The sequence below is a fragment of the Pipistrellus kuhlii genome, unplaced genomic scaffold (assembly GCF_014108245.1).
Source record: "Pipistrellus kuhlii isolate mPipKuh1 unplaced genomic scaffold, mPipKuh1.p scaffold_m20_p_11, whole genome shotgun sequence".
Classification (NCBI taxonomy): domain Eukaryota; kingdom Metazoa; phylum Chordata; class Mammalia; order Chiroptera; family Vespertilionidae; genus Pipistrellus; species Pipistrellus kuhlii.
Window position 1 is genome coordinate 46,275,179 of NW_023425416.1, and position 24,725 is coordinate 46,299,903.

At 40.3% G+C, this 24,725-nt stretch overlaps 1 protein-coding gene across 4 annotated transcripts in view; it reads left to right on the plus strand.

Moving 5' to 3' along the window:
- The first annotated feature begins 1,366 nt into the window (after positions 1-1,366).
- The window catches only part of CTNNB1 (catenin beta 1), a 35,278-nt gene continuing 11,919 nt past the window's right edge, over positions 1,367-24,725 (plus strand). For 2 of the 4 annotated variants that reach the window (XM_036431969.2, XM_036431971.2), the window contains exons 1-5: positions 1,367-1,555; positions 23,175-23,235; positions 23,677-23,907; positions 24,099-24,352; positions 24,468-24,706. In XM_036431969.2, coding sequence (XP_036287862.1) covers positions 23,223-23,235; positions 23,677-23,907; positions 24,099-24,352; positions 24,468-24,706 — 737 coding nt within the window. In that variant the 5' untranslated portion in view covers positions 1,367-1,555; positions 23,175-23,222. Of the gene's footprint in view, positions 1,556-12,363; positions 12,389-23,174; positions 23,236-23,388; positions 23,475-23,676; positions 23,908-24,098; positions 24,353-24,467; positions 24,707-24,725 lie in introns of those variants that run through there. The other 2 variants (XM_036431970.2, XM_036431972.2) reach the window with 2 other exon arrangements.

Consider the following 24,725-nt stretch of genomic DNA (forward strand, 5'->3'; position numbering starts at 1 on the left):
AGACCTATTGTTTGCATGCATTAATTACAGGGATAAAAGCCTCGAGATAACTTTCACTGTTGCTTTTTGTGCTCTGTCCATTGTTTTGGAGGGAGGGGGGGAAAAAAAAAGGAAAAAGCAACAGACTAGAGAAAGTGAATCAATAACTGTTTCAGCTTTCACAAATGCCCATCTTGCTGGGTTTCAATGAAGACATTTCCAAGGGAAATGAAGACCCAACTTCGGCCTATGAAAGGGAATTAGAAAAAATGTTTTTGAAGAATAGAAAATTAGTTAAAAAAAAAATTAGAAGCTCGCCTAACCGCTAACTCCTTCCATTAAACAACTTACTTGGATTTCTCAAAAATGCACCTCCTCCAAAGAGAAACCCCCCCTTCCCAAAAAAAGAAAATCTGTTGGTTCTTAGCACAGTGGCACCAGATAAAAATGGAATCTACAAGAATTAGCCCAACCACAGGGCTGTAGAGCTCATCCATTGCCAGCACGCATGGATGCCCAGGCGGTTCTCCCAAGGACTTGTTGAACTGCGGGCTGAGCGCCCATCCTAAGCGGAGTTCGCAGCCTGCGGGAGTGGGGCGAGCAGGCCAGACCGGCTAGTGCACTCCCAGATGCAGGCTGAGCACCCAGTTGGGGTGCGGGACCCGCGATCCGGACCGTGACGGGGTGTTGGGGGGACGGGTTTGGGGTGCGGGGTGCAGCCAGGCAGAGCCACGTCCTGCAGGGAATGTGTGGCCCAGACCGCAGCGGCGACGGAAGCCCTCCACCCGCCGGAGTCCCCCCGACCGACCGGCCCGCAGCGCCAGGAGCCGGGCGGGCCGCGCATTTCCGCGTCCTCCCAGGACTGGGGGCGGCTCCCTGCGCGGTCTCCCTTCCCTCCCCCCCCCCCCCCCCCCCCGAGGATCGGATGGGATCGGATCGGGGCCGAGGTGTCGCCTCCCGTGGGCAGCGGCCAGCGCGCAGCAAAGCTCCGCGGCCGCTCTCACGGTCGGGGCGCGCGCAGGGCCGGGGCGTCGGGGTCGGGACAGTGGAGGATCCCGGTCCCCCCCCCCCCCCAACTCCTCCCTCTGGGCCCCACCAGGGACCCCCGCCATCTGCCCCGGGTTCCCAGGGCGGGGCAGCCGCGGGGCTCCGTGCGGAGGAGCGTTCCCCCCGCCCCCCACCCCGGTTCCCAGGGGCGCGCGGGTGGGGTCCCCGCCCGGGCCCGGAGCGGCGGGACGGCGGCCGCGGATCCCCCTCGGCGGCTCCGCGGCGGCGCGGGGACTACTTTCCGGCCCCCGCGCCCCGCCCCTGGCCTCGCGCGGCGGATCCCTCCGCGCGGCCGGCGGCGGCGGCAGGATACAGCGGCGCCTGCGCGACTTATAAGAGGTCCTTGTGCGGCGCCATCTTAAGCCTCTCGGTCCGCGGCAGTCGCGTTAGACCGGCTCCGGCGGCGGAGAGCGAGGGGAGGCGGAGACGGAGGAGCGCCCGAGGAGCAGCGCCGGTCCCCGCCAAGCCGCCACCACCGCAGGCCGAGGACGCCCGGACGCCCGCGGCGGGAGGAGCCTGTCCCCCTGAGGTGCGCCGCGCGCCTTCCCTCACCCTCCGGGGCTGCGCCCGCTCCCCCTTCGGAGCCAAACTTCGTCGTCGCGGGCGCGCGGTCCCGGCGGCGGCGGCGGGGAGCCGGGCCTGGCGCCGCTTCGGAGGCCCGGAGTGGGGAGCGGGCTGTGGGGGGAAGGGGCCGCCGGGAAGGGGCCGCGCCCGGGGGGTCGGAGGGCGGCGACCGGGCCCGGGTTCCGGCCGCGCGGCTCCTCGGGGGGCCCCGGAACCGCCGCGCGCGGGGAGGGCGCGTCCCGGGGAGCCTGGCGGGCGCGGGGGCCCGGGGGGCGGGGGACGGCGGCTTCCGTCCGGGGGCTCCGGCCGCGGCCGAGTTTGGGGGAGGGACCCTGCGCCTCGGGATGCGCCGGGGCCGGAGCGCGGGGGGCGGGGTGGGGCCGGCCGGGGTGGGGGCTCCGCCTTCCCAGCGGGGAGTTGGGGTGCGGGCGCCGGGCCTGGGACGCCGCCACCCCGGGTCCCCGGCGCCGTGGGGGAGAAGGGCCAAGTCCGGGGACTTTTCCTCTCCCGATGCCGCGTTCGGGGCTGAGGGACGAACGGGGAAGAGTGTGGGAGAGAAATGGGAGCGTTTCCGTCCGTGCCCTGCCCTGTGCGAGTTTGGCACCGGCGCCTCTTGAAACCGAAGCAACTTTACAGCCCGGGCTCCGGGGAGGAGCCCCCCTGTGAGTGCGGGAGGGTTTGCACTTGGGTTTTCGGGGGGCCGTGCAGGTGGGCGAGCCGGCGGGGAGGGTGTGGGATCTGGTGCAAACCGGGGCGGGGGCGGCTGGCCGTGCGGTTTCCCCGTCCAGCGGAGCCCCGGGGTTCGGGGTTCGTGCAGGTTACGGATTCCCTCCCATCGTCTCCCTCCCTCCCGGCCGCCCAGCTGGAAGCACGATGGCTTTGCGGCGGAGTGAATTTTTTTTTCTTCTTTCTCTCTCTCCCCCTCGCGTCGCAGTTGGCGAAGTGAAACCCAAGCCCTGCAACTTCTCTCCGTGTTTTTGTCCGGGCGGCGCGGGGCCTCGGGAAGCGCCGCCGCTCGGAGCCGCTCCGCTGGCCAGCGGCGGCGCTGGCGTGGGTTTGGGTTCCCCTCGCAGGCAGGGAGCATTGTCTCGCACTTTGTATCGCCCAGACATCTGCGGCTCCCCTCCCCCAGCCCGGGGCGTGAATGGAGGCGGCCGGCCCGCTGGTATGCGGAGGTCGGCCAGAGGAAATCGAGGAGTGGCTGGAGTGAAACGGGAGCTTTGTGCCGCGAATAGTAGCGGCTCAGACTAGACTTCAACTTGAAGAGACGGACGGCTCCCCTTTGATTAAAAAAAAAAAAAAAAAGTCTAGGCTAGCGTGTTTCGGATCGCCGAGTTATTCGGTATTTTTGTCTGGAATTTAGAGAGCTGCTCTCCTGATGGTCAGTTGGTGCGCATTCAGTACCTTCAGATGGCTCCGTGTTAGCGAGTCTTCGTTCTAGGAAATGTGAGACGTGGCTTGAAATGTTATTTGCATAATACTGCTGTTTAGTGACTGCGTAAATTAGGGGCAGACTTAGGTACTCTCTTTGGAGGCTGGTTTGTGTGTGTGTGTGTGTGTGTGTGTGTGGTTAAGTCTGAGCTGAGGCTGCTACTACATTTATTTTACTTTTACAATAAAATCCACAAAACCTGGATTTGAAAATGTACCTTTAAGGTATTTGATACAAGATGTGATTAACTTGCACCCAGTATTCATTGTTTAGACCTAGTCTTTGTTTTGAAGGCCACATGCAAGGACAAGGCCCTGAAGTGATTGCAAAAGTAACTTGGAAAACTTGCAGAAGACCATTCTGTAGGATTAAAGGAATGCTGAGACCATTTAAGCCTGTGGTCCTTGAGGGAAAATAAAAAACTGCACTAGGAAGTTCAGTGTAGCATGTAATTTAAAGTCCGTGTCGAGTCCCTGGCCTGAGATTTTCCCGGAGGTCAGAACAGCGTTTTAAATAGCTTTCGGGAAAAACCAACCTTGTAAAAATAAGGTGGCTAATTTAAAAAAATGAAGCTTTAAACAACAGTCTTGATGGGTCAAGAAGCATTCAAAAGTTTTCTTTCTTTTGAACTCATCTGACTATTTCTTTTACCAATATTATGTGGGGAAATATGTATTTCAGTATTATAACTAAAACTGTGAATAGAACTTCCTATTGTTAATAGTGGTCATTGGAATAAAAATTGTTCATATAAATGAAGTTCTGTTTTCATGGGTAGTTCCTTCCTCTCCCTCAGCAAATTTGAGGTGTGGTGTATAGGAGTAGCTGTCTGCAGATAGTCTTTTGTTGTTGGGAAAGGTGGGAAGAAGAGTGTAAGTATGTTAAGACTATGGACATGGAAAATTCAGAAGTTTGAATCTCTCTCTCTTACAAGTTATAAGTAGCTGAGAAAACAAAACCCCAGAAATGGACTGTATAAGTATTGTATAATCAGCCAGTTGAAACTTTGTATTGAAGAAACAAAACACCTGTTCGGTCATAACATGAATTGGTTTCTCTTTCATGGTTTAATAATTGCTGATAATAATTGTAGGTGACTAGGAGGCAAATTTTATTAAGCGTGTACTTTGAGCTTGGTTGGAAGCATGCTTGATTGCCAACCCAGGGCAGAGAAAGGATGAATTCGCAGGGCAAACTTCTAATTAAAAGTACTGCAACTCTTCTGTCATGCTACATGTTGATTTGTAATATTGTTTTTGAAAAAATGAGTTGTATTATTCTGGGGGGGGTTGGTATTTTTCTTGGGAATACAATATTTTTGTTGAAACAGGTTTACTAAAAACATTTTTATACCATTGAAGTGGTGTGTAGTAAGCACAGCCTAGGAGCTGCTTCTTAGCCAGAGCATGTAGCTGTTGCCTCGTTACCCTCATTGAGGGGATCCTAATTTACAGAATCGGTGCTCATTCTTTAACAGACTATTGTTTACATAATACTGTTTAATTATGAGTGTGATAAATTACTTAGGATATTGGGTTAAAATAAATGTATACTTAATCTCCATAAAAGGAAAATAGGTGATTTGTATTAATTGAAAATTAGTAGGACTTAACGCTTATAGTTTTTCCTTATGTAAACTCAGGAGAAAGTTCTTTGTTTCCTTTGATAACTTAAGAATGCTGCTTTTGTGTTTCATGCAAGACTGAGCTTGACTTAGTTTGAAACTGACTGAGATCCGGCTGTTGAGACCTAAACCCTGCTATCCTTGAAGTATGTTTATAATCTGCTTTCTCCTGAAGGAAAAGGCAGCTTTTGAAAGAGGGAATCAATTACATTAGGAATTTTTTAGAATCTAACTACTTCTCTCTGAATTTTTAAATTGTGGGCATCTATTCTCTTATGTGGTATTTCTCAACTCCCAAAGTCTCTCTCGAACCTGATGGCAGCAGAGTGAGAAGAGTGTTAGGGCATGTTTTTATTGCATGCTTTGGTTATGTTGAGTGCCCTCCAGTGGATATACGTAATGTAATGCTTATAATTTTTTTCCTCCTAGTAAGTTTGTGTGGAATATATTTATTTATGAGTAGTTGTGAAGAGAAAGCATCAGTAAGGAACCTTTTGAATTCTAGAATAATTTATTTATATCAATGCTCATTAAAAGGTTAGCTTGAGAAAATGTCATCTAAGCCAATATTTGCAGCAGAAAGGTCAAAGTAAAATTAGGATTACAATTTTATTTGTCACTTTAGGCAGTTCAGCTTAAATATATAACAAACAAAAACACAATATAATAATTGGGGAGAAAATACAACGTTTAACCATATTAATGAATTATAGAAACTAATTCTCAGAAAAAGTTAATGAAGTGAATTACTAATTTGTGTAAAATGAGTTACACAGTAAAACATGAGTCAGTGTTCAGCTCTTTATATTGAGGAATATATGTCTGAATTAGACTCTAGATAGAAACAGCTAAAAGAAAATGCCCTAGTGATTGATTATAGCATCTCATTTGTATGGAATTGTGGGCTATGGTGCACCAATTGTTTTTGTTTTAAATAATAGTTTATTCATTTTTAGGGAGGAAGGGGAGTTGGGGAGAGAAACACCAGTGTGAGAACACAACATTGATAGGCTATTTCCTGCATACCCCCCTACTGGGGATGGAACCTGAAACCTGGGCTTGTGCCCTTGACAGGGAATAGAATGCCTTGTGCATGGGACAATACCCAACCAACTGAGCCACCAGCCTGACCTTTCTCCATGGTTCTGTGTTAAAGCTCTTGCTATTTCTGTTAGTAACATTATTTTTTGAAAATAGTTGTCTCAAATTGGGTTCTGATAATAAGCATTAAACCTATTCTAAATTAGCCTTTGGAAGTCAAAGGGTCATTTTATGAAAAATTCTCACTTTAGATTTCTTTTTCTTTGTTATATGAGCAGTTGAAATGATATTTAAAAGTTGAGAATTTAGGAAGGGGAAATGAAGTGTTACTACTTCATTTTGCTCTTGGAATTGAATATAATTTTGTGGAAACATTGATAATGATCTTTGACTAAGAAATTATTATTTTTTTTTAACAAGAAAGCAAGAATGTCTCAGTTTTATGTAAGTGGTTATCTCAGAGTGGATTATGGTCATAAAGGACCATATTTCAGTAATGTCCAAGTTGATGCAGCCTTTATTGTCTCTGAGTTGAAGAGCTTCTGTTTTAATTTTTCAAGATTTTATGAGATAGCAAAATGGATTTGAAAGTTCTTTAAAAATTATGGGCATAAAGCTTATTGACAGAAATTATACCTATAAGGCAAGCATTTTATTTATTTATTTTGAAATTGACTTCATTGATATAGCATACAACAATTTGACATTTATAAATGACTAAAGATTGCTTTGTCAAACCATGTAGGATTGACCTAATATTACAGTGGGAATGGCTACTCATGTGTCCCGGGCCAGGCTGGTGGGGGGTAACGAGGACTCTGTTGATTACAACAAATTAGAGAGCACATGTCCCAATTTAGCAGCCAATCTTTGGCAGCTCCAAGCCATTGTGTGGAAATGTAGTTCATGTTGCTACATCATCTGCGTTTTTTTTCCTAAGAGAAGCAGGAAATCCAGATTAATGTGCATTACTTGATTTGCACATGTTGGTGAATGAAATTCAAGTTTTAGGATGTTGTTTAGCATAAATTATATACCTGTTGGCAGAAAGATACTGCCAGTTTGTAACATTTGGAGTTCATTTTTTAAATAATGTTTCTAATAAATGATAGGATAATATGATTCTGTGGATTTATATAACTTAAGAAATAACATTTTTAATTTATGTTCAGGCATTGGAAAATGTCTTGTGTCAATCTATTATGGATTAGGAATTTAAAAGCAGGTTCATATTAACTTGTTTGTGAAATTTGGGGAACCTGCACTTTCAAGTTTAGGAATTAAGATGATTTGGGTTAAGTAATAGGAGGAAGAAGTAACAATTTGTTCATTACTTGATCATCTTAAATATAGTTTTTATAGTCTTTTTTTTTTTTAAGTGGTTGAAAACTTAATCTGTGAAGACACTTAAAATGTTAGACAAATTCTTGTTTGTGTATACACCATCATGTCAGCCTGGAATTTTGTTGACATCTTTAAACCATATTCTGGTTTTCAGCTGAAGTCTGTATTTCTAAGACAAACTATTATCAGACTAGATCCAAAATTTAAAAGCCAAGTTTAGATAATGAAAAATTAATTGAATATAAATTTTACTTAAATGACATATCATTCGGTCAGAATAAGTTTATGCAGTTAATTAAATAGATTTTGGTTAAATCTTTTGCTGCTAGAGCAAAGTTTTTCATTTTTAGAATTAGAAGAGTTGGGTGTTTAAGTGGACTGGAAATACAAACTGTAGGCCAACACTGGTTTTAAGAAGCATCATCTGAAACTAGTGTTAACAGGCTGCAGCTTTTATATGATATGGTATAAAATGCAAGCAAAACCAATCAATGACCTTCCACAAAACATTTATCCCAGAGGCACTCTCCCCTCACCTGTCACACAATTCTCCTGTAACTTGACGGAGGTACTGAAAAGTTTCTCGTAATATTACAGAAATTTCCTGCCTCTGGTTTCTTTTGAACTTGTTGAAGTGTCTCCTCCCTGTCCCTGTTAACAGTTTGAAAAGTGTGAACAGCTGGATGATGCTAGGGTGAAACTGCTTCATAGAATATCCCCTTTGCAACCCTTTTTATTTTCAATTTATCAGTCCTCATGGAAGACAAACCATATCTATAATTTATAAATCTTCACTTAAATTGTCATGTTTTTAGTTGTAATTTCATAATTTGCATATGTTTTTTTTAAAAACTGATTTGTAACAGGTATGTTAAAGCAAGTACAGTAAAACCTCAATAAAACATATGCACATGGCTGGGGCGTGGCTTAGCACATGTGGGGACATGGGCCAGCAGGTGTTAAAACTGCTGCAGAAAGCTACTCCATGAGACAACAGAGCCAGTTACTCTCCATGCAATGTGGTCCTGTGCTAATCAGAGGACATTATTTATGAGCGGTGACTGGGATTTAAATATGTAGACTATAGTTGTAGATACATATATTTGTTTATGCAGGCAAAATTACTATAGTGTTTTTTCCAACATATGGCCTCTTTGCTAAAATTTGTTAAAAATAACAATGAATTAATAATAAACTGTCAATTTAGTTATAAGCAAGTCTTGTTTAAAGATTAACAAGGTGTTAATTTTTACATACAACATACCAACCTGAAATTTTGTCTGTTAGATCTGAGGTGTGTTAAACGAGGTCCAAAAAAAATAAAGGGTTTACTGTAGTTTAAAAAATTTGGAGTGTGGAAGATGATATTTTTAATCTAAGTTCTTTCATGTTTATCAGTCCTCAAGATAGACAAATCACATCTATAATTAATAAATCATATCTTAAATGCTGGTAGCTGATCTGGCTAGGAAGTCAAAGATGTACAAAAGCTGAAGGGTTAGTTTAAGAAACTTACTTTAACAAGGTTTTATGGTAGCTGAAATAATTGTGATATATATGTACATGTGTACACACACTGATTTGTACATTACCCATATAAAGATGTAAGAAGTTAGGTTTACTGCAAAAATTTCTTGGGAATTTAATTTAAAGATGATTTTAAATGATTGTAGTAATTTACTGCTTAAAGGGGGGTGGTTATAAACTGCCTCCCCTTCATTTAACTATAATTAAGTGGTTTGGGGTAAGGGTGTAGGGAGTGAGTCTGTCTTTGAAGCTCTGCATATACTCAATGAATGACACATGTATGAAGGAGGGACAAGGGTTTCTTGAAAGTATTTTTTAATCCAACTAACTATAGAGACTTCCAAGTAGGGTTCCATTCCCCTATGTACAAAGTGCTAAGGTGGAAACCTGAATTCTTTTCTGAGTTACTGCAAGAATGTAGCAATGTCAAAATTATTTATATCTAATAGTTTATTTAGATACAAAAGTAGACCGTGTTATGTAGGAAACATAGTATGCGGACATACACTCTGTAGTTAGATAACATAAATTTAGTATTCTGGCATTTTGCTTAACTTTAAGGTTCATTTCGTGTATTTTTTAAAAATATATTTTTATTGATTTCAGAGAGGAAGGGAGAGATAAAAACATCAATGATGAGAATCATTGAGTGGCTGCCTCCCTCACACCCCCTACTGGGGATCGTGACCACAACTCAGGCATGTGCCCTTGACCAAAATTGAACCTGGGACTCTTCAGTCCACTGGCCAGTGCTCTATCCACTGAGCAAATCATCTGGGTTATTCCATTTCTTTTTAAGTCCAAAGATTTTATGTTAGTTAACTTTGTAGGTCACTATTTCTTGTCTTAATTCTGCTGTTATTTTTTCCTGGATCCTGAATCAGAGTGTCACCCATTCTGTTCCGCACAGTAAGAGAAATAACATTCTGGGAATTCAAAGGATTAGAAGTCTGAAATACCAAAAGCCCATGGGTCACCCATGAAGTAGCATAATGGTAGTTAAAATAGTATTCTTTTTTTTTTTTTTTTTTTTATGATTAAACATATTCTAATGTCTCCCTGTACACCACATGGAGTGAAAACACAAAATAGTATTCTTGATAAGTTGGAGCTGGGAACTAGTAAAGTTGAAAAAAAATTTTTTTTTAAATACTTAATTAATCATGCTTGAAAAAAATCCCTGACTGTATGGTAAAGGGCCTCCAGTTCTCCTACTGCCATTACCCCTCAGATTGTATTACGTTTCTCTAGAAAGCTCTAAGAAAGACTTTCTCTTTGCTCCTTAAGCTAGTTTCCTTTCCCCAATCAGACGCTAGGCAGTAAATCCTTTACTTTCTTATTCTCAATCTGCATTGAAGGTCCATCTTTATAAATGGAGGAAGTATATTCTGGTCAGAGGCCAGTCCTGATTTATGTGTTTTCAAGGACTTTGTTCCTTTAGTTATTTCCTTGCTCTTCTGTATTCTCCTTACCCTCTAGATTCTATCTTCCATTGCTACTTTGGTCTCCATCTCCCACCTTTTATCATCTGAAATCCATTTGTTTTTTCCTAGAACTCATAGTTCTCGGCAAATCCCTTTTATTTTCAATCAAGTCTGGGACTGTTGAACCTAGTCTCTCCTCTGATAATGCTACTTCCCTTGTAGCTCTCAACTGGTAAGTGCTTTCTCTTCATGCATACCTTTTTCTGCAGAACAAAGAGGTAAAGAGTCTTCTTTGTTCCTCATTGTCACTTCTTGACCATTCTTTCCGAGATATTCAAGCTTTGACTCTTATACCTTCAAATTATATCACCCACTCCCCTGGATATTCCCTTCCTTCCTTGAACACTTATTAGCTCCTAACTTTATTGTCATCTTATTTCTGTCATAATTCTTGGTTCTTGTTGATTTCAATGTCCATGCAGAGCGCTGCTACTCAAAATGTCATCTGGCCTGTGAACTGTTTGTTACCAGTGTGAAATGAGATTTGTGCCAGAATTTAAAACACCTATGTCACTAAATTTAGTTCATTAGTTCACCTGGTTCTTCCTTTTTTTGCCCTTCCTTCCTCCCTCCCCTCCAGCCCCTTTCCCTCCTATTTTGTTGGTTTCAAGACTTTTTTGATGGAGGCAGTCATTGTGTCAATAAGCTCATTAGGTTGTTATGGTCTGGCACTTTGATTAACATTGATATAAAAGACACTTCCAATATTGTGGCTTCTTTTCCTTGATTTCTTTCCTCCGCTGATCTTACTATTCACGCTGATTCAACCACACATTCCCATTGTCATATCCTAGAATACTTGGATTTTTACCAATAACTCCTCCCTTCTCTAATCCCATTTCAAGTGCCCCACTCTCTTATTTTTCCCATAAATACTTCAATTCCAGCAGTCCATCCACCCCACTGGAACCTATAGTCCGTCTCCCCACACATCTAAGCTTTTCAGTATCCCTCACTTCAACCCAGCTGAAATTTCACATTGAGTCATAATCACTTTCTTATACACACACTCAACCTGTCCCTCCCTGGCTTCGTGCACAGAGGTCCCTGGGCTATATTAGTTTACCCTCTTTTATTACTATAATTTTTTCTCTCTTCTGAAACCTTCAACGCCTCCTCCCTCATTCTCACTCTTATCTTAAGCCACTGCTTTCTATTTCACTAAGTAATGAATAGGAAGAATTCCTGCACGCTTCCCTATATGTGACTGTGTTCATAACCTTCTCCTCTGTCACTGGATGAAATGTAGTGTTCCAAGATAAGGAGAACCAAATTGTTCAAAAAGGACGGATTTTTGTCTTGTTTCCTTCACTGCTTTATTCCTAATACTGAGAATCACGGCACATAGTAGTTGATAAAGTAAATGTGCTGATTAAATGACATTTAAATCTCATTACCTCATTGTGGTTCATTCCTTATAGCATACAACTATATTCTATGACTTCCACACTGAGGTCTTCCCTGTTCACCCATTTTACTTGATCAGATTACTCTCTTATTTGGTTTGTGGCACTTAGTCATAGTTGCAAGTAATGTTTGTTTACTTGCTTTTCCTACTCTTCTCTCAGGAACTTCTGAACAGTGTCCAGAAGTTACAGGTGCTCAATAAAGGTTTGTTGAACAGGTAAATATTCTAGAACTGGGCAGCCTTTATTTCCCTCCATCTAATGCCCATTTTTTATCTGTTCCCTTTACAGTTTGAAAAGGATAGCCTATGGAATGGTCTCTCTGCTTTCTGTTTTTGCCCCCTTTCAGTTTTTTCCATTATAGCAAAACACAAAGCAAAACAGCTTTTTTTTTTAATTCATTTAAAAATATATATTTTATTGATTTTTTTACAGCGAGGAAGGGAGAGAGATAGAAACATCGATCCCCTACCAGGGATGTGCCCACAACCAACGTACATGCCCTTGACCAGAATGGAACCTGGGACTTTTTAGTCCGCAGACCGACGCTCTACCGCTGAGCCAAACCGGTTTCGGCCAAAACAGCTTTTTAAAAACTCAAGTGGGATCTTGTGATTCACCTGCTTAGAACCTTTTCTGGACTCCCGGTGGCACTGAGAGTAAAAAAATGCATTTCTTGCCAAGGGCTAGAGAGCCTGCGTGATCTGCCTATTTTCAACCTTAACCTTGTTGCACTCTCCCTTTCCCACTATAGTTGAATCCCTCTGTCTCAGGGTTTAGTTGTTAAAAGATGATCAGGTCTTTCATGACTCTGGGCTTTTTGCACATGCTATTTCTTGTTTCTGGAATGTTCCTGCTCATTACATACTGGCTCTTTTGCATCCTTCTTCAGGTCTCAGTTTGAAGGTTACCAACCTCAAGAAGCCTGTGGGAGCTCTAAGTTAAGATCTTTCACTTGTTCATGTGTCATTCCACTCCCTTCTCCCACTTGTTACTAATACACTTACCATTTTTTTTGTAATTGTTTATTCAGTTGTCTGTCTCCTTATCAAGAATACAAGCACCATCTGTTTTAATCACCACTGTATACCCAAAATCTGTTATACCTCCTCCTGGCATGTGGCAGTTGCAGAAACATTTGTTGAATAAATTAATGAAATCTGTACATGTGTCCTAGAACTATTGAGTAAAAAAAGGAATTGTGGAAAGGCTTTTTGTGGAACAGAAAATCTCTTTTGACTAATATCAGAATTTAGTAAATTGAGGAAAAACAGTATCACCACAGGGTCACTCATATATAGCGCCAGGTTATGACTAATTTATTGGTGTGTTTTTGGAATCACAGTAGAAGAGAGATTTAGAGTTCTTGAAGTTCTTTGTATTGAGCTAATGAAAGCAGGCACATTTTGGGGGGGGGGAAAGAGCTTCCTTGCCAACTAGCTCTACTTTCTGAAATATTCCCATTACCCTTTCTAAATATAAGAAAGCCTCATAATTATGAGGCCTATTACTATGGTAAGTCTGGCTGTCAAAGACAGTAAAATGTTTTCTTTGTGAGAGTAACATAAATTTGATATGTAGTGGGGGCCAGAGGTTGTTGAAGATAAGTAGGACTGGTGTCTTAATGAATAGCTGCTTCTAAAGGAGCTGGTGCTGGGGTTACTCTGGTACCAGGTTTTTGGATGTTTTGATTTTGTTTTTTTAAACTTAGGTTACTACTGTTATAGAGTGGATCATATAGTTTATCTAGAGCAGTGGTCGGCAAACTGCAACTTGCGAGCCACATGCGGCTCTTTGGCCCCTTGAGTGTAGCTCTTCCACAAAATACCATGTGCAGGTGCACATGTACAGTGCGATTGAAGGGATTCCCTAATTAAGTTAGTAATAATGTACCTACCTATATAGTTTAAGTTTAAAAATTTTGGCTCTCAAAAGAAATTTCAATCGTCGTACTGTTGATATTTGGCTCTGTTGACTAATGAGTTTGCCAACCACTGGTCTAGAGTTTTGCTGGTATAGCCATGTCAGCAACATGTATGACACTTAAAAAAAAAAAAGCAATACCAGTCCTAGCCAGTTTGGCTAAATGGATAAAGTATCGGCCCTTGGACTGAAGGGTCTCCAGGTTTGATTCGATATTAGGCTTGTATGTTGGTTGCAGACTGGATTCCCAGGCCCTGGTTGGGGCACACGCGGGAGGTGACCAATTGATGTGTCTCTCACATTAGTGTTTCTCTGTATCCTTCCCTTACACTCTCTTAAAAATCAATGGAAAAATATCATAAGTGAGGATTAACAAAAATAAAATACAGTACCAGGGGTATTATATTTACTAATATATCGGGTCTAGTAATAATTAATGTCGTTTTTAAACATTTGTTTAAAATCTTGCTTGGCGTTGACTTGTATTGACATAATCTTCAAACACGTGGTATCTACAGAACGGGTGAAGTGCAATTAACAAGTTTTGCTTGAAAAAATTTGTGTTTGGTTTGGTTTTTGTTGCAAAACTAGGGCTAAGAATATGGCGGATGAAGAGCATATTCGGCACTGCATGCTTTACGAGTTCCAATTAGGAAGAAAAGCAAGTGAGGCTGCAAAAAACATCTGTAGTGCTCTTGGTCAAGATGCAGTTAGCGCCAGAAAATGCCAGCGTTGGTTTGAGAAATTTCGCGAGGGAAATTTTTCGTCAGATTACAAGAGTGGTCGAGGCCGTGTGTCCAAGAGCTCTTCAAGCTCTTTTGGTGCAAAATCCTCAAATTACCCAACAAGAGCTTGCGACAACTTTAAATTGTTCACAAAAAACAATTTCCAATCAATTGCGTGCACTTGACAAAGTCCAAAAGTTTGGAAAATGGGTTCCTCATGAGTTGACCGACAACAACCGTAATCAAAGAGTCACAATTTGCAGTTTGCTCCTCTCTCGTCAAAACCGTTTGCCGTTTTTAGAGCAAATTGTTACCAGAGGTGAAAAATGGGTGCTGTATGTTAATTTGAAAAGGCGGCCTCAATGGTTGGACAAAAATGAGGCTCCGCAGCCCACGCCAAAACCTGACTTGCATGCGAAAAAAGTGATGTGTGTTTGGTGGAATTTTAAAGGAATTCTTCATTATGAACTTTTACCATCTAACCAAACCATTACAAGTGCAGTGTATAGTGCCCAATTGGAAAGGTTAGCCCAAGCTTTAAGAGAAAAAGAACCCACGCTGATTAATCGGAAGGGCGTAATTCTTCACCACGATAACGCACGACCGCATACTGCAAGAATCACTGCTGAAAAACTGCGCCAGTTGGAATGGGAAGTTCTCCTTCAACCTGCATATTCTCCTGATATTGCCCCTTCCGATTACCATTTGTTTCGTTCTTTGCAAAACTTTCTTCTTGGAAAAAAATTTAATAATGAAAAATGCCTCAAAAATGCATTGACCGAATTTTTTGCATCAAAATCACAAGAATTTTACAACAGAGGGATTAAAATGCTTCCTGAGCGTTGGGCACAAGTAGTAGAAAACGACGGCAACTATATTGTTGATTAAATTTTGTTGTTTAAATAAATTCGATTTAAAAAAGTATTAGAAACGACATTAATTATTACTAGACCTAATAATTCCATGGGGATAGAGCCTAGTGATGTGTATTTTTAAAAGTTACATTAGATTTATTGGAAGGATCTGGTCACCAGTTTAAAGGGTTCTTCAAGCGAGCTTGGAAATCTTTATAGTAAGCAAGTAGTCCTCCTTATGTGCAGTTTTGCTTTCTGTGGTCTCAGTTATTGTGGTCCAAAAATATTAAATGAAATCCCAGAAGAGATTGGTGAGTTTTAAATGATGCACCCTTCTGAAGTAGCAGTGTAACTCTGCATTGTCTTGCTCCATCCTGCCTGAGACATGAGTCACCCTTTGTCAGCTTAACCACTCTGTATACTCTACTGTTTATTAGTAACTTAGTGGCCATCTCAGTGATCAGATTGACTGTCACAGTATGGAGTGCTTGTGCTCAAGTCACCCTAATTTTATTTAATTACTAGAGGCCCGATGCACAAAATTCATGCAAGAGTAGTCCTTTGCAGCCCTGGCTCGTCTGGAAGGTTGTCCAGAGGGTCGTTCAGCTGTTTGGCTGCCATTTGGTTCATTTGCATATTACGCTTTTATTATTATAGATGGCCCTAAAGCTCAAGAGTAATGATACTGATAATTTATATATGCCAAACGAGAATCATAAAGTGTTTCCTTTAAGTGTACAGATGTGAAAGTTCTCAGCTTAATAAGAAAAAAATTGTATTCTGAGTTTGCTAAGATATATGGTAAGAACAAATCTTATATGTGTGAAATGAAGGAAAAAGAAATTTGTGTTGGTTTTGCTGCAACTCAAACTGAAAAAGTTGGAGCCACTGTGAGTTGATAAGTGCTTAGCTAAGATGAAAAGGCATTAAATTTACAGGTGGAAGACACAGAAAACGTATTCCGAATAATGACAACTCCTTGGGCCAGAAAGCATTAAGCTTACACGAATACTTCAGCAAGGGATCCCCTGAAACAGATGACACCAAGTAATGAATAGATTTGGACTGAGAAACATAAAAATTATTGGAAAGACTGTGTCTGTCGATGAAGCTGCTGCTGCCACATTTCTGGCAGAGTTGAAGTTTAGTAGCTCTCTATGTTTGGAACTTATCCCCTGCAGATAAGGAGGGACTAAATACTGTATTGAGGCCAAATTCTGGTTTAGCACTTTCCTGGTTTTTATGGCCTGGTATTTTCTGCAAATACATGATCTTATTGGCTTTTGTATGCCATTTGTTCTCATTTATTTTTTTACACAAACCAGTTTTTTAAAATACTGTAGGGAAAAGATATTTGACCTCGGTAATATATCAACCCACTTAAAAACCCTTTTGCTTACTGGTCTTCACATTTAGGCTTAATGTACTTAATTAAAATATAAATTAACTTGCCGTTAGTTGGTTTTCAATAAAAGTATGTATTGAATAGATGAGGGGGTTGGCCCACTATTGACCATGGATCACCTGTTCTTGTATGGTCTGAGAACTAAGAATGGTTTTTATGTTTTTTTAATTGCTGATAAAATATCAACGGAAGGATAATATCTCACGACACATGAAATTTCAAAAAATTATATTTGCAATTTCAATGAATAAAATTTTATTGGTGTGCATAATTGTGGATGCTTTGTACTAAATAGTAGAGTTGAGTAGTTGCAACAGAGCTTATGCTCTGCAAAGCCTAAAATACTTAACCTTCTGGCTCTATACAGAAAGTTTGCCGACCTCTCTTCTAGATGAGATACTTCTTTCCTAGATGAATCTTTCATGTTCCTAAAGGCATTTAGGAAGTATCTTAGGTTATATGTAATTGTTGGCTCTCTAACTCACGATGCATTTTATTTGCTCTGTCTACTTTTTGAACATTTTTCTTTTTAAATAAAATATATTTTATTCTTTTTTTTACAGAGAGGAAGGGAGAAGGATAGAGAGTAAGAAACATCTGTCAGCTGCCTCCTGCACACTCCCTACTGGGTATGTGCTCACAACCAAGGTACATGCCCTTGACTGGAATCAAACCTGGGACTCTTGAGTCTGCAGGCCAATGCTCTGTCCACTGAACCAACCAGTTTAAGGCTTGAATATTTTTTTTTACTGGTACATTCAGTCCTTCAAATATTTAAGAGCTTTATATGTGCTCAGTACTTTGGAAACAATGAGGAACTAAAGCCATAGTTACAGCCATCCCAGAGTTCATTCATTGAGCTTAATGTATCTTCATTTAATCTTGTTATGTATCTTTTTATTGCTATTTTAAATGAAATCTTTTTGTAATTATATTTTTCTAACTATCCTGTTTGTATTTAGGAAAGTAGTTTGCATATAATTTAACTTGCTTTTATTAAAATGTAATTAAATTATGAACTTTTCTGTGCAGTCTTTATCACACTGTAAAATCCACATAAAATGGGTATAAAGTATCCTTATAATGTTGAGTTAACAAAGAGTGTTCTCAGTTTAAAAGTATTTAGCCAGGCATTATTTTGTGAACTCATTTTGAGAAACAAGATTCTCAATCCCAAGATGCGGTAGCAACAGATTGTCCCACATAGCTATAAATCTTTATAAAATACATTTGTAGCCTGCTTAGCCTTCTATGACTGTCCCCTTTTTAGGGAGATGGGAGATGGAAATATTTTACCCTCATATTTGAGACTCAAGTTTGTAAGGTTTAGCTGATTTAACAAAAATGCACATAAAGTACTCATAGTACTCATGTCCTTTTTTTCCCCCTGTAACTCCATTTTGTTTTATCTGAAATATTGATATACAGCTATTTTATTTTCATTCAGTTATTTTTGCTATGCAAAGTATAGAGAATAATGTCACAGACACCTGTGTACTCACCACCCATATTAACAGATGTAATTTTGCTGTATTTGTTTGGTGTTTTTTTTAAAAAAAACAAAAACAAAAATTGCTGAAAAGTTGAAGCCATCTTTAATACCTTTTTCAGCCTTATTCCCTTTGCCCCCAAGTATTAGGAATAGGAAGTTAGTATATATTATATTTGTACTTTTACTACATACAACATGAATTATTGTGTGTGTGTTGTGTTTTTTTTTTTTTTTAACCTAAATGGCATAAAGTTATGTTTGGAAATTATAAAAATGTGCCTGTGTAGAGAAAGGCTATTTGGTATGTACCTTTGAAGTAGCATGTGTTTTAAAATATTAATGTATAACCTGGAGAGAAACTGTCTGCCTTTTGTATAAAGTGAAAGTTTGTGTGTGTTTTTTGAAGGATCGGGACTATTTTAGGATTGTGTCACTGATCATAAATTCATTGATGAGACTAACAGTATATCATAAATGTAAAGGATATTACCATAATTAATTATTTTAAAGAGTAAAATCATATTCTCCGACATACACAGTTGGCCTAAATGTGTTATATTAGTGGTCATTGAAGAGAATTCTTGAGTATGCCCTAACTGGTTTGGATAGAGTGTTGGCCTGCGGACTGAAGGGTCTGGTTGATTCCGGTCAAGGGCAAATATCTTGGTTGTGGACTCGATCCCCATTAGGGGGTGTGCATAAGCAATTGATTGATGTTTCTAATTCTCTACCCTGCCCCTGTTCCTTCCTCTTTGTAAAATAATAATAATAATATATAACATAAAAAATCTGGAAGCCAAAAAGCTTACATATGTAGCAGAAATTTTTTTAAAAATATATTTTATTGATTTTGTACAGAGAGGAAGTGAGAGAGATAGAGAGTTAGAAACATCGATGAGAGAGAGTCATCGATCAGCTGCCTCTTGCACACCCCCTACTGGGGATATGCCCGCAACCAAGGTACATGCCCTTGACCGGAATCGAACCCAGGACCTTTCAGTCCCTAAGCCGACGCTTTATCCATTGAGCCAAACCGGTTTCTGCGTGTAGCAGAAATTTTTTAAGCATTTTATTTTCTCATAATTCAGAAGAGCTTTGCAGTAGGGTGGTGATATATACATTAGATGGCTGACAGAGCTATTAAGTAGTGTCTGAAATAACAGTTGATGCTGATAAGCCCTTGGTAAGCTGGCCAGGGTACAATAATGCCTTCTGTGAGAATTGTATCAGTTTATGCTCCAGTATTTTGGAGCTATGTATCAAAGGCCTTAAATGTAGTTACCCTTTAATCCAGTAGTTGAAGCAATCCCTGGGTGAGAGAAATTAAGAGAACTATTTGTATTGTCCAGCATTATTTGAATAGCAAACGAAATAGGGAAGGACAAACTAAATATTCAAGAAGGACACACCATATGTGATGCTACAGATAATAAGAGTTTTATAAGGGTCTGTAATACATGGAATTATTTTTTATATTAAAAGAATGCCTAACAGTAAATTTAAAATACCAAACATATCAAAATATCATTGACTGCATATCATTATGGTAATGGCAAAGGAACATTTTATACTAAAAATATAACTTTATGGATAAGCTAGAGAAGAGAATAAAATGAAGAAAGATTGTTTGGGGAGTATCCTAATCATTTCTAGCTGTAGACAGTTCATGATTCCGTCATTTTGCACCTACATGATGAAATACAATGCCAAAGCATCAATGTTAGGTGTTTTGGAGGAACAAAATTATTATTAGATACTAAGGGTCCAGTGAATGAATTTGTGCACAGGTGGGGTCTGCCTGGCAGGGAGGGGAGGGGCCACAGGAGGTTGGCTGGCCAGCCCCACCGCTGGTCTGGCTGGTTGGCCGGCCGCAGTGCGTGCCATGTGTTAGTGACGGGTAGTTTATACACACACACATATAATATATATATGTATTTTTTATTGGTCAGTCTAGGAAGACTCCTCAACACTTTCAGAGCCGAGGAGAAAAGTAAAGGCAGAAAGTAAACTAGAGTGAGTTATGACTTAAAAATTAAGAACTTTATTTAATCCATAATAAATCCCAAAAATTTATTATGCTCCTGAACTAGAGTTGCATATTCTTACTTTAAAGCAGAATAAACAATTGGCTTTGGGTCTTTAGTGCAGATATTGGAAAAGTGAATTTTTGGCAAGAACTGCCAGTAATAACTATAGTTTTTATACAGCAAAGTTAATTCCCAGTGAGTAATGCTTGAACTTTTTTAAATCTTAGGTAAATCAGGTCATTTTGTCTTGATGGGAACTGGAGAAGTAACTTTAGTTTGAAATCTATCTTTAAAGTCATTCTGTAGGAAGGCACAAATATGGCATGATATTAATAGTTAAGTATAGGTGATGTGGGTGTTCATTGTACAGTTGTAGCTACTCTTCTGCATATTTGAAAATTTCCATAATAACAGAAAGGAAAAATCTCACTTGCTTAAGTGTTCTATTAGAAAAGCTGAAGGAAAAATCACTCATAGTAATACTTGAGTAAGGTATGGTTCAGGATGAACTTACTATGTAGATAGAAATTATTACATATAAATGATATATATTTTTTAAAACCTTTGTAGAGTTTAAATCAAACAGAAAGCTGAGGTTTGAGGTTTTCTTTACAAAAAATATATAATTGAAAGTGTATATTTAAATAGTAAGTATTAAAAATAAAAGGAAGAAAGCCTGTGTCCACTACCTCCTTAGACTGGATAAGTTAGCTATCCTGGCTCCTCCTTCCTGTTTCTAAGCACCACTTGGTGATGACAAAGTTGGCAGAACACAAAGATTCGCATTTTCCCCCTTTATCGCGATTGGTACTGTCCAGCTTTAGCTATCTAAGTTTTTGAGTTTTTAATTCTCTCCAAACTTCATGGAAGTAATAAATTGAAACATTCTGTTTCTTTCTCTACCCTACCTCTATTTTTCAGTTGTCTTAAGAAAAAAAAAAAAAAAGTCACTTTTTCTGTTGGTTTTTCTTGAATTTTTTCTTTGTTGAAGGTTTTCCTAAGTGTTTGGCAAGCCTTGGTTAGATGGGAGCTTGTTAGGCCCTTAATGATTGGCAGGGTGTAGTGGAGGATAGCTTGGTTGAAAGCTCAGGAGGGGGAACCATGAGGAAGGCTTTCTATTGGGGCATGATTCTGCCTTGGTTCTCTCTAGGCAGTATATTTAATTTCTTCAGTGGGTAATTCTCAGGTTTTTTGTACGTTTGAGTTTATCTGAAGAGCAGTTAGGGAATGATTGATACCTTCCTCACTTCCTAAAGTTGCAGTGAAGAGCAAAAGTAATTTTCATGTATTTTGCATAACTTTTAAAATGCTATAAAAATAAGAGTATTGAGAAGACCCTAACATACAAATGGATATTGTAAGTTTTGAACAAGAACTTTTTTCCATAAAATCATTATAAATCATGGTCAAGTTACTAGGTCAGCCCACATAAATATGGCTAAAATATGCTGCTTTTGCAACACTATCAAGGAAAAAATACTATCAGTATTTTTATTTTTTGAAGCCAGATATACCAAAGGCTATTTAAATAGCAGTGCAGCCCATTCATGTGACTAGTTGGTTTCTGAGCCCTGTGGCATTGGCTAAAGATGGAGCTCAGTATAGACATGTTTTAAATGCCCTTTCCCAGAAATACACTGGGACTGCAGTAGGGACCCATTTTCCAGAGAGTTGGAAAAATGATTAAATAGCCAGTCACAAAGATACGAGGGAATACAGCATCAGTGGAGAGAGAACCTGGGTTCTTTCCAGCAGAGTATATCTCAAGAGTGTAGTCCAAGGGTCATTTGCTGCATCCTAGAGTGTTAATTTAAAATGCCGTTCCTGTGTCCCTCTCCAGCTCTAATGACCTAAAACATTAAACACACAATCCTGCTGCGTAAGTTACAGTTGACCTGAGGATAACATGATCTTGAACCACTTACACACTGACTTTTCAGTTGACCTGCAGAGTACAAACCTGCATTGCCCAAGGTCAGATGGCAAATGGGAATCTACCTATAGATTGCAGACTTCAGTCATATTCAGATTTTCACCTGTGCCGGAGGGCAGTGCTTCAACCCTCACATTGTTCAGGGTCAACTGTATTTTAAAATTCAAGATTCTTATTGACTGGAATCACTATCTTTACTGTTTTCTGTCCTTCACTTTGCCTTGTGTATAAATTGTCAATTGTTTCTACGGACATTGAGACAATTGCGTCCACAACTCTTGCCAGCTTTAAGTGTTAAGCAATCTATGTGGTTGTAAAAATCTAGTTCTGGAAGAGCAAATTTAGAGATTATCAATACATGCTCCTTTGCCCAAAAAATAGGACTTTAGAGAGGGCAGTTTCAAATTTCCTTTAAGCATATGTAAACTCCTTTATTCATTGATACAAAACAGTTCACACTTACATATTTTAGTCCATATCTACCTAATATATTATTTTATAGTGAAGATGAACTTGTTTAGGGGCAGACTTTGTAATAAAGGAAATTTGTTGTTTTCTGCAAATAGTTCCCTGTGTGATTCTGTTTTCCTAAATAATTATGCAATAAGGCTAAAATTCAGACATAAATCAAATGCTAAGACTGTTATACATATATATGAATGATTTTTAAGTTTTTATATTGATCAGATAGCATTACAGTCAGTAGTACTTGTTTTTATAATAAATTATTGCTTCAGATTTAAACTTAAAAAAACTTTACTAAAAATCGTGCTTTTGAGTTGCAAACCCTTCATTTGAAAAATAATTTTACTTCTTAGTAAAAAATCCATTGCTCTCTGATCCAGTCACCAAAATTACTTTCTTGGAGGTATTTTAGATGACATCATATTATAACAGAAAACGATCCTCCAAGTGAAAATTTAATGTTTTTTTAAGAATCCCATTGGACTTCTGTCCAAAGAGGATATGAACTTTTCAGGGAGAGAAGCTAAAATGTGAGAGGCCTTTTGGAACTCGAGTTGATTTTGAATAGTCCCCTCCTCGCCTTGGCTTTCATTATTAGCGCTTTTATGCCTTCTTTGTCATCTTCAGTAATGATACTTCCTGATATCCCTAATATCTGTAGTTTGTATTTCTGTAAAAGGAAGTGCTTGTTAAAGGGGAGTGTTCGCTGATAGGCTCAGCAGTGATGGAGCTGTGGTTGAGGTGTCCGAGGAGACCATAGGTCTGTGTTTCACGGGGTAAAAGATGATTTGGGGCTTTTTGTGGCTATAGTCCATGATGTTTAACAAACCATTCTAATGACTTAATGATTATTAAAATCGAATTAATTTTAAATCCTAATGACTTCCATTTAACTCTTTTAGGGTATCTGAAGTACACCATACAACGTTCTTGAAAATTGTGCGTGGACAATGGCTACCCAAGGTTTGTATCATGAGCCTTTAGTTAGTGAACTGGGACTCTACTTCGTTGCCATTAACCCAGCCTGGCTCAGATCCCCCTTGCTTTCCTCTCTCCCTGCTTACTCATCAGGCTACCTTTTGCTTCATTTTCTGCTCACTCCTCCTAATGGCTTGGTGAACTAGCAAACAAGCCACCAGCAGGAATCTAGTCTGGATGACTGCTCTGGAGACTGGATGCAGTACCATTCTTCCACTGATTCAGTGAGTAACTGTTAGGTGGTCCCCTCAGAGTGTAGATATTTCGTCACCAAGCGAATCTTGGCTATCATTCTTTTATTCTTAGGCTGTCTTTCAAATTTAACTTTATTTCTAAAATATTTCAATGGGTCATGTCACATTTTTTTTTTTTTAACTAAAATTACATTACAGTGGTAGTAATCCTGATACTGTTTGGTTTTTACAGCTGATTTGATGGAGTTGGACATGGCCATGGAGCCAGACAGAAAAGCGGCTGTTAGTCACTGGCAGCAGCAGTCTTACCTGGACTCTGGAATCCATTCTGGTGCCACTACCACAGCCCCTTCTCTGAGTGGTAAAGGCAATCCTGAGGAAGATGATGTGGATACCACCCAACAAGTCCTGTATGAGTGGGAACAGGGATTTTCTCAGTCCTTCACTCAAGAACAAGTAGCAGGTAAGAGTATGATTGCCTTACTGGAAGTCACCATGCAGCTTTGAGAATTAGTTGTTCTACAAGCTAATGTGTAATAAAAAGGTGTGGTAAAGAAAGGGGAGTGATTACAATGTCACCTTCACTGTTTAGAACAGCACATATTCAGGGGCTGCTGAACTGTGGATAGTGAGTATTGAATTTACCCTTTCCAGATATTGATGGACAGTATGCGATGACTCGAGCTCAGAGGGTACGAGCTGCTATGTTCCCTGAGACATTAGATGAGGGCATGCAGATCCCATCTACCCAGTTTGATGCCGCTCATCCCACCAACGTCCAGCGTTTGGCTGAACCATCACAGATGCTGAAACATGCTGTTGTAAATTTGATTAACTACCAAGATGACGCAGAACTTGCCACACGTGCAATCCCAGAACTGACAAAACTGCTGAACGATGAGGACCAGGTTAGCAATGACATGGCTAGCTTTTTAACCTGCTTTGAAGGAAGGAGTCGCAGAATGTCTACCTAATGTTAGTGTTTGAAGACTAATGCTGTCTCTTAATTCCTGTACATTATAGGTGGTGGTTAATAAGGCAGCAGTTATGGTTCATCAGCTTTCTAAAAAGGAAGCTTCCAGACACGCCATCATGCGTTCTCCTCAGATGGTGTCTGCTATTGTACGTACCATGCAGAATACAAATGATGTGGAAACAGCTCGTTGTACTGCTGGGACCTTGCACAATCTTTCCCATCATCGGGAGGGCTTGCTGGCCATCTTTAAGTCTGGGGGCATTCCTGCCCTGGTGAAGATGCTTGGGTAAGAAAACGTGGTCAGA